Source organism: Phaethon lepturus, unplaced genomic scaffold (genome assembly GCF_000687285.1).
Source record: "Phaethon lepturus isolate BGI_N335 unplaced genomic scaffold, ASM68728v1 scaffold12282, whole genome shotgun sequence".
Classification (NCBI taxonomy): domain Eukaryota; kingdom Metazoa; phylum Chordata; class Aves; order Phaethontiformes; family Phaethontidae; genus Phaethon; species Phaethon lepturus.
In genome coordinates, this window is record NW_010521285.1 from 19,941 (window position 1) to 29,715 (window position 9,775).

The 9,775-nt window shown below is 37.4% G+C and overlaps 1 protein-coding gene across 1 annotated transcript in view; it reads right to left on the bottom strand.

The window, feature by feature from the left end:
* Window positions 1–8,453, bottom strand: part of GCFC2 (GC-rich sequence DNA-binding factor 2) — a 20,275-nt gene extending 11,822 nt beyond the window's left edge. The window contains exons 1-6 of the mRNA XM_010281464.1: window positions 8,390–8,453; window positions 7,247–7,332; window positions 5,689–5,804; window positions 3,754–3,940; window positions 2,652–2,775; window positions 910–988 (exon numbers count right to left, since the gene is read on the bottom strand). Of these exons, the coding sequence (XP_010279766.1) occupies window positions 910–988; window positions 2,652–2,775; window positions 3,754–3,940; window positions 5,689–5,804; window positions 7,247–7,332; window positions 8,390–8,453 (656 nt within the window). The remainder of the gene's footprint in view (window positions 1–909; window positions 989–2,651; window positions 2,776–3,753; window positions 3,941–5,688; window positions 5,805–7,246; window positions 7,333–8,389) is intronic.
* Window positions 8,454–9,775: the final 1,322 nt, after the last annotated feature.

Genomic DNA, 9,775 nt, shown 5'->3' on the forward strand with positions numbered 1-9,775 from the left:
TCAGGCTAGTAACTTATCCCACCTGGAACACTACTGGACAGTGTCTCTGACTGTTTTCGTGTAGAGGAAACTACTCCGGACCACTTGTGCAACAACCCACAGAAAAATTGTGATAGCACCCAAGTGTCATTTGAGCTCAAAACACTATTGCCATGATGCCAAGAATCATAACAGGCTGCAAAATCAGTAGCTTGCATCTCTGCCACAGGAAAATGATATATGATACGAAAATGACATGTATAAATGATTTCATACAGTTATTTACATAAACTATCATAAAGGTCAAATGCCTCAAGAGGAATTTTTTATTATGTCATTTTTCATCCACTAAAATGCCAAAGTTCTTGCCACTTCAAAGTACAGTTATGAGTTGAGGCATCAATGCAACTGAAAAAACTTCCAAAGCTCCCAATAACTTTGGGGGGGGGGAAAGTCTCTGAACACTCTAATATCCAAACTGTAGTATCTGGCCTACACTGATAGCAGAGGAGAGGCTAGATACTGCTTTGCTTCACTGGCCACCACCCCCACCCCCAGCAGCAACAATACTGCCTGATTTTTTTGCTATCTATACGATAATACAAAAATATATTTCTGTATAAGATCATAATTTTATTTAGTACAACAGGACAGAAAAAGCTTCTGTCATATGGTTTTGTAAATAGCCTCACTTAAGACTGGTTAATTTAAAATAACAAGCTCTATTAGCATTCAGATTCAAATCAACACGAAGAGAATGTTATTAACAAATAGATGGGTTCCCAAATACTTTGAGTTTTGGAAAGCAAATACTTTTTTTTTTTTATAATCTCATTTAGTAATCCTACAGGTTTACAGTCATCACTGCATAAATGACAGAAAGCCAGTGTACATTTATCAGAGTTAAGTGTACATATACGTAACGCCTACCTTCGATGTTCACACATTTCCAGAAGCTGTGTCTTCTTATCACCTTCCAATCTGCCATTAGTTGATTTGTCATTCCCACCTATCACAAGACAGAAACAGCCAAAAATAAAATGGTATGATTTTTAAGTTCCTATTTTCTCATTAAGGAAACACCAATTCTCCTTCTATTGTTTTTCATGTGGAAAATAGCCAGAGAAAAATCACACCTAATCAAAACTTTAACAGCCTCCAGAATAACGCACAGCAAATATTACGTGTTAACTGCATATAGTTAGATGTGGTTGTTCCCTTGTAGCAGTTGATGAAAAGGTAAGTTTGATGACACTCCAATCAATGCTCACTGCTTCACAATCCTGGAAAAGGAAGTTAGTGCCTTCCACAATAGGTTCTTAGCAGCCTGAAAGGCAAGTATAGGGATCTACCTTCATCTGTATGTCAAAAAAGAAACCATGTAATAAATTACAATGAACTTTTAAAGTTTTACACTATTCAAAAATCATTGCCTTTAGTTTTCAAGATTAGTTAGCTCCCCACTGTCTCCTATCTGAGTGGTCCCTGACTGCGTGACCCGTTACCCCTACACTGAGTCTTGAACCCAACACAGAAGTAGAAACTAGAAGCATTTTCTAGCTGGGCCATTCATTTGTGCCACTATTACCTGGCTGATATGTGCATAAAATCCCAGAAGGAAAGTGTACTACTACTACTGAAGTATTATCATAGAAGAAAAAACAGCCTTTCCACTATATTAAATAAAGCTAGGAACATAAAAAGCAATCAAAAGCGCTGTTAAATATCCAAGCACAGTCTCATTTGTAATGAGGCTCGAAGTAAAATAATTTTCATGGTAACTATTATGTCACTACCCTTTTCTTAACACCTGCTCTCAGTCTACTACACCGTTTTACAAATCATACAGGCTGCTAGCTTTCTCTAATCATTTACCCTGTGTAGTGAAAAGACTGAACCCAGATGATTAGTAGTTACCAGAAACTGGTGCATCTGGCCTCCATCTGTGCCCAGCAGGTCCAAGCATATCGTTCTTAGTTTTGCCTAAACAGTTTTAATGGGTTTGGTTTTGGAGGCTTGGTTGGTTTGGGAGTTTCTTTGATTTTTTTTTTTTTTTTTTAAAACAGCAGCAGCTGAAGATCCACACAGCATATAAACAATATATCAGCATGCAAAGAAAATACAAGAAAATTGTAATTATTTTTCCTACAGTAACCAAAAAGCCAGTTTTGTTTTAGATAAAACGCTTACACAAAGAAGCTTGTTTCTTCATGCCCTTCACTTCACGTGTCACCTCCTAGTTTGAAATCTCCATTCTATGCACACACATAGCCTTACAGACACTCAAGTAAAAGTGATGCTGTGAAGTAAACACACTGCTTTTTCATATATTCACAGAATCCTCCATCAGCAAGCTTCCTCCAACTTAAGATCTACTAGTAAAGTGATTCATTTTTCTTTTTAAATATTGATGGAAAACTGCCAAGTTGAACAACTAAAAATTGACAGAGTACTTGGTCATATTATGTTCACTATTAAACCAGACAAAAAAATAGTATCATGGGCTTTACTGAGGTAAGGATTTCAACTGAGGTATAGCAGTTATACTGACAATGGGAAATGGAAAGGAGATCAAAGGTGAAAATTAAAAACTTAATCCAAAAAGTAACTGTATTTTTCTTATTGAAACATTCATTCTTTGAGCAGAAGATAATGTCTATCTTCATACTAACTTGTCAGATGCTGAATATAAGCAGATTCATTTTTCAGCTCATCTTGCCTTCGTTTCAATACTCTCATGGCTCGTTGCTGAAGAAGTACATGCACAGCCAATTCTACATCATTTATGTATTTCAGCTGAAATATAGTATACAGTAATCAGGTTTTCAATTCATTAAAATCCCAGAAGAATAAACAAAACCCAGTTTCCATGGTTTTTCAGTATAGGTATGAAATTAGAACCAAAGCATTACAGATTGAAAAGTACATTTCTGGTCATCGGAGTTTTTCGGGTTTTTTTGTAAGACTGAAAAACACAAACTAAATGCCAGTTGCTCATCACAGGACTACCTAAGACTTCATACAAAAGGTTCAATAGAACACTATTGATGCACTTAGTTTGCTTTCAGTTTCCTCTCGCACCACTAGCCATTAAAGAAAATGTATTTATTAACTAACATTTGCCCTCTTTTAAGTTACATAAAGAAATTCACAACTGAGATGCAATTAAGTGACATAAATTAGATTTGACAGCACTACCTACAGAGCATAAAAGCAGTTTACTTTCACTGAGGACAAACTTTAGGCAGCATCTCCCCTTCTCCTAATCTTCATCTTTTTAAATACACAAGGTTTGCAGTTCAGGAAACAGATGCAGCTGATAACGTAGACAAATTCTCACAGAGCTCAGCTAACTCAATCCCAACCCGAACCTAACAAGAGGTTACGTAACCCTGAGACGTGTTGAGAGATCCCAAAAATGAATTTAAGTGCCACCTCTCATTCAATTTCAGTGCACTCTGGTTCCTAGACCTGCAGAAAACTCCCAATAACATTTTGTTTTCACCCAACAGAATACAAATGAGATAACAGATCAAGTCATATACCTATACCAGCTTGATCATCACTTCAGGTAAGGGTTCATTTGTTTGCCCTTTGATTTTTTTTTCCTGTTGTTGTTTGATTTGATTTTGTTTCCTGTTACATTAAAATTTCTGATACAACTGATTTTTAACTGAGCACTGCCCCACATCATTTCCCAACAAAAACCCCTCATCTTTCGTTGACAGAATACACATTTATAATCTAAAAAATGGAAGAGGAATATATACATACTTTTTCATTCAAACAGTTTATCAGGTTTTCTACGTATGTTTTCATGGCCCTGTAGAATTTGTAATTCACAGCTGCATCCGAAGACTTCTCTAACTCCTGGACAGTCATCTTTGAACTTTCAATGTCCTCCATATATTTTTCATACTCCCTCTGGTGGGCACAGTGCACATCCTGTAATGAAGTTATCCTAAAAAAGGAGAAACCCAGACAACTAAAACTATTGCCAAGTTAACAGCTGATGCATTCCAAAACATTTTTCCTGTTATAATCACATACAAAATCTTTGTCTGTGCTAATAATAGTACTTGCATTTGACCTAAGCAGCATTGAAATATTTACCCATGCCAACATTTGCAGAAGCATGGGGTGTGGACAAACATACTTTGGAGACTCAAATGTCACTTGTGTGGTGCTAGTTTTGAATGCACTACTGACATTTTGGCTAAATCACTCAACACACCATGCTTCCCAAAAACATAAAAAGCCAAATTTTGTGGTATCACATTAAATGGATTCTACCCAACGTAATCTGGGGAAAACTACAGTTCACGTCAGCATGTCCATATTAGTTTAATATAAGTTGCACGGATAGCAGTACCTGTAAGCATTCACCATGTGGTCGCTACTAAATACAAATCAAATGAGGACTCTTGCTGCTACTAGCTGATAAAGCCCAGAATTTATGTCACTAACCGCTACATAGGTAGCACAGGAACATTTACATATATTACAATTCCGCTTCCTCTTTTTTTTCCCCTTCCATCTTACATATCCCAAGTGCTTGCTCAGCTTGAGCAAGCCTGTAACAGAGCCAAGAAACACTCCAGAATTTAGTTCACTTCCCTGAAGCAGGTAACACTTTTCAGTGAAAGTAACTGAACTAAGCTAATTGTTCTCTGCTGTGCTAGAGGTTAAAAAAAAAAAAGCTATTTCAGCATTTAGCAGGTAAAACACATCTATAAAGCTTACATCAAACAGGGTCCCCCTCCCCTTCTTGCTATCTTCCAAATAGGTTTCCCACTCCTGATAGTCTTATTTTCATCAATCTTACTTGATTCTGTACCTAACTTTCTACTTCATTTAACTCATTCCTTTCAGGGGATTATGGCAAATAAAGCATACAATTCCACATTTAGTTCAATTTAGTTGCAATTCTTTAAACAAGCAAGTCAAAGATGATCTGTACAATGCAAAGCATATACAGAGAACTCAGGGCAAGCCCATGGTGCATATTTATGTTTCAGCTGTATAGTGTTACTTGTCTAAACTTACCTGAACAGCTGCCTCTCAGTGATCTGAGAGATGACAGGGGATGGCTTACCTTAGGATGCCTGACCCCAGCTGTCCTTCTCGCACACCCTCTTGGAGGTTCTCACCTCCACCCCAGGACACTTCAGCTGCCCATACAGCAGCTGAACTGCTAAGGAAAAGGCATGGCCTGGCACATGACTATAGAAAAAAAAAAGGCAGGTTTTGTTGCCTAAACAGGCTGTGGAGACTTTACCACTGCTGTAGGAATACTCAAGTTATTTTTGCAGCTGGTATAAGAACCACCAGAAGAAGGCTAGGATTGCCAGCTCCATCTGCCCTGGTTGAAGTTTTGCTTGCTGGGCAAACATAACATTGAACCAACGCTCCTGTCAAAAACTACTAGCAAGCATAAAAAGCTGCTGTCATTTAAATGAACTTACTCTCTAAATTTCTGGTTGATAAAACACTCTTGAAAAGTCAAAATGCTCCCCTACAACATACATCGCCAGGTAAAGGTAAAAATTTGTAGTACTCTACTGGACATGGTAACAGGCATATTACACATGAAATAACAACCCAAAAATCCTCTAATACTCTGCGAAAAGAATAAGACTTCAAAGCTGTCATCTCTCGTTCTGTGATGAAAACTCAGACAACTCAAAAGTTAATCAGATCAGGATTTACCTTTCAGTCAGTCGTTTCTTCACAATTTCCAAGTTCACAGGTGGTAGGGAAACAGACGGATCAAACTTTGGTTTAGCTGGTTGAGATTTATGCAGGGAAGTATCATCATAAGTTTCCTACAACAATTTTGTGTTAATTTTTAACACACTATTTACACAAGTTTTCCCTCTGCAGCTCTACAGATCAACAAGATGTATCACTCAAACACACAAGGCATATGATATCAAGATATATATTTCAATCATCAAATTAATTAAGTACAGAAAATATTGTACAGAAAAGTACAATACAAAAGGAAGGAAAACAAAGTATAAAAAGCTGCATATATACGTTGTAGAAAACATAGTGCAAAAACATATAAGCAGCACAAAGTAATCCATAATTTAGGTACGCTTCAGCTGCTGTCTTGGTCTAAAAATATTAACAGCTTTCAATAATGCATAATGCTTCTATACTGACAGCTAAGACTTCACTAGTATTAAGATTCCAAATACAGAATGTAGAAAAACTACAGTCAAGCAGTGGTGATAATGTCTGATTTTACTCATATCTTGCTTTTTTAAAAGTATTTGAATATATTAGTCACTTATTAGTCACTTAATATTCTATTTTCTCATATTAAACTTCCTGGTTTCCTCACCCCCAATAAATATGACTGCTACTTTCTGACAATGCCAGCAGCCAAAAGACAGATCTTTCGTTCTGACAACTCAGCTTAACTGTAATTATAACTAAAAAAGGATTCTACTGAATTTTAGCTTATAAATTCAAAGACACTTTGCACCCTAAAGCACTAGAAGTTTGTATGTTAAAATCGAGCCAAAACACCATCAGTTGAAGCAATCAACAAGGTCTGCTACTAAAAATTGTTGCAGTTTCCCAAATAGCAAAAATTAAGTCTTCCAGAAACGAGTATGAGGACCTAAAAACACCAATCATACTGGATTTGAAATTCAGCAGCAGAAAGGTGTAACTTTCTCCCAGTCTTTACTACTCCCATTGAGCAGGCAGAAATGTCTACAACTGTCTATTCTGAAATAAAGAACTAGCTATTCAGATTTTCCCAATCTGATCCAGGGCAGGCAATTCAAGCCAGAAACAAAAACTCCAGCTCATCAGAAGATAGTTTTTTTGCTATTTACCAGAAAAAAAAGAGACTGTGAAAAGAGCTCTCAGATTGCCACCCAACAGAAATTTAGCATAATAAAAGCATAATTTTTGCTTTGTGACTTTTTGACATTTGTAGTAGTTGCATACTATTGCTTTCAAGATCCTTTGCATGGCAGTAAAAAAATCCAGGTTCAGAATTTTATTCTCTGCTTTTCACATGCAGGTAGACAATAACGCCCTGCTTCTGAACAGCTAGATATAAACAGAGATTACAGATTTTCATTATCATCTTTCCCGATTTCTCTGAAGCCTTTTCTCTGAAGAATTAAGGTGTAACTTCCTAACCTTCAGATGTGAGGGCAGGTAAGAGAAAAGACAGTACTCCAGAACAAGCTCTTTTGCCAATGAGCAAAAAGCACCTCCCCACAGTTAGGAAAGCATGTGTCACCTGAGAGAGTTTAACGGCTTTCTTTATTTGCTGTTCTTCCCACTTAATTTGTGCTTCATCTTCACTTGATTCACCACTCACAGACACTGGAAGTGAAAACAATCATTATTAGATGTAATTACATCCTTTATGTATTTTTCCCCTCCCATGTTCTCCTACCTCTAAAGCAACAGTGGTTCTCCCAACTGTTACTGGGAAGCAATACAACACAAAAACCAGCAGATTAAAGAAGAAAGTAGATGGAGGACTTCCAAACTGAAGGGCAAGGAAGATTTGGAAATCGCTAGCGGGATTTGTAGAATTCCTACCAATATTAATTTCCCCAACATACTGTTTCTTGGGTAACTGCTACTGCAGTATGAGGAGCACAAACATCTCATTTTTATGTCTCAAAGCCAACCCGTGTGTAACACAAATAAATAAGAGTATAAGGACAGTTACACTATAACACAGTGACGTTATACACAGCAAATCCTTGAGTGCTCTAAAACATATGCTTTGCTAACAAAAATATCTCTTTAGCATTAGAATTGCAGCATCAATTTATAGTTACACATTGTTTATAACCCTTAATCAAATAATAAAGAAAACCAGTCTACAACTCTGGTAAACCAGTGCTTCATAAACAAAACTGTAAGCAGCCGTAGGAGGAAAAAAAGCAATGGAAAAGCCACATATGCTTTGCATGCAATAGGTTTGTTTAGTTCTGAGGGGCTGTGTTGTTGGGTCTTTTTTTCCCTTTTCAAGAACAGCCATAACATCAATGTAGGGAGAGCACTGGGAAGATGGGACCAGAAGCAGGAGGCAGGATTTAGAAAACTTCAGTGGGACAGTTTGTCTTACACCACAGCAACTTTATTCACAATAAATGCTGTGCCTCCTACAAGGCAATTTTTTTTAGTCAAAAAGGCCCAAAATAATTTTTTTTCATTTTTCTCAAAGCACCCTGTACCACCACATTAGTGAGTCCTAAATCAGATTAACATCCCATATAAACATCAAGCACCAGTTGCACTGCCTTTTGCCAAGACCCCTGAGGAGCAAAGCCTTTGCTGCACTCATTCTTTACTCGGCAAGTCCCATATTCTTCCAGACATCAGTAAAACAAATCCACAACCACTGGGAGAAATGGCTCAAACTCACCCATGTGTCCAGTCATCCTCTGCCTAAGAGTTCTCATTTTAGGAACAACATTGAGATTCTTCATATCAGACTCATCTTCACTCTCTAAATCACTGCTTCCTCTTCTCCGAGAGACTTGATGACTCTTTGAAACATCCAGTGGAAGAAAATCAGCCCGTGTCCTGGCTAAGTGACGCTTCCTCCGGGCAGCATCAATACAAGCTGCACTCGGGATACTACCTGCATAGAAGAGAAAGAAAATCTAAGCAAAAGACCAAAACCAACACTGCATCACTCCTAATGTCAACAATCACCACTTTCAGGATCACTGTACAATTCTGAAGATAGGACACAAGATGTTTTTCTATTAAGCTTACCATGCTGAAAATAGAGATGGAAAAGCATCCTTAAAAGTATCTCTCAGCCTAAAAGCAAAGTCCAGACTTTTTTTTTTTCTTTTAAATAAATTGCCATTAGCCTGTCCTTCTTTTTTTCATCTCCCCAAAAGATATGGGTTACTAAATCTACAGCTTTTACAAAAGAATACAAAGTTTACAAATCAGACAGCACAATGAGCTTAAATTTTAATCACATGAAAGCAATTACGCATCCTTAAACAATAATTTTTTTGCTACCTTTCTTTCAAAACCAACCACCATGCTTTCTGACCCATTTCCCAAATTAACACAGAAATACAACAAACATCTGCAACCAAAAGTATTGTTGAACTGTCCCTATTCCTTCAGAAGGGTAGCCCTGACTCGGCACAAACAAGCTGCCTACAGTTTACATGACTTAAGCTGAGTGCGATTCATCTCGCCTACCTTGTCACATATGTCAAAGAATGTTGTAAAATAACTTCCTTTAAAAAAAAATCCAGGAAACTAACCTGGTGATAAATCCTTCCTCCTCTGTGGAGAGATGGATTCATTTTCAGAGTCTGAGCTGTTGTAGTCCTCACTTAGTGAAGAATAACTTTCATCCTCTTTCTTCTCCTCTTCTTCACAAGTGCCTTTGGTGTTGCGAGTTCTAGGGTTCAACTGACAGATTTCTGTATCAGGGGAAAAAAAAGTAAGATTCATGATTTCAGTTTCAGCTGCTGGAATCTGATATGCCATAACTGGTTACTGGTAACTATTTACACCTTGCTGCAGCAAAGACTTGTCGCTTCTCTATCTCCACCTGTCCTCATTAAAACATGTCAAATCTTCCAATGCTCCAAGCTAGTCATTTACAAGCCAGTTCTTGTCTCGAATCAAAGCATCTGTCCTAATATGTCCTTCTGAGACACAGAGCACATTTACATGCACAAAAGCAATGATATTAGCTCCCAGACAACTGATTAACATCCTGATAGTTCACAGCATGTTTGGATTCATCTGCCTCAACTTTATAAACCATACTTAG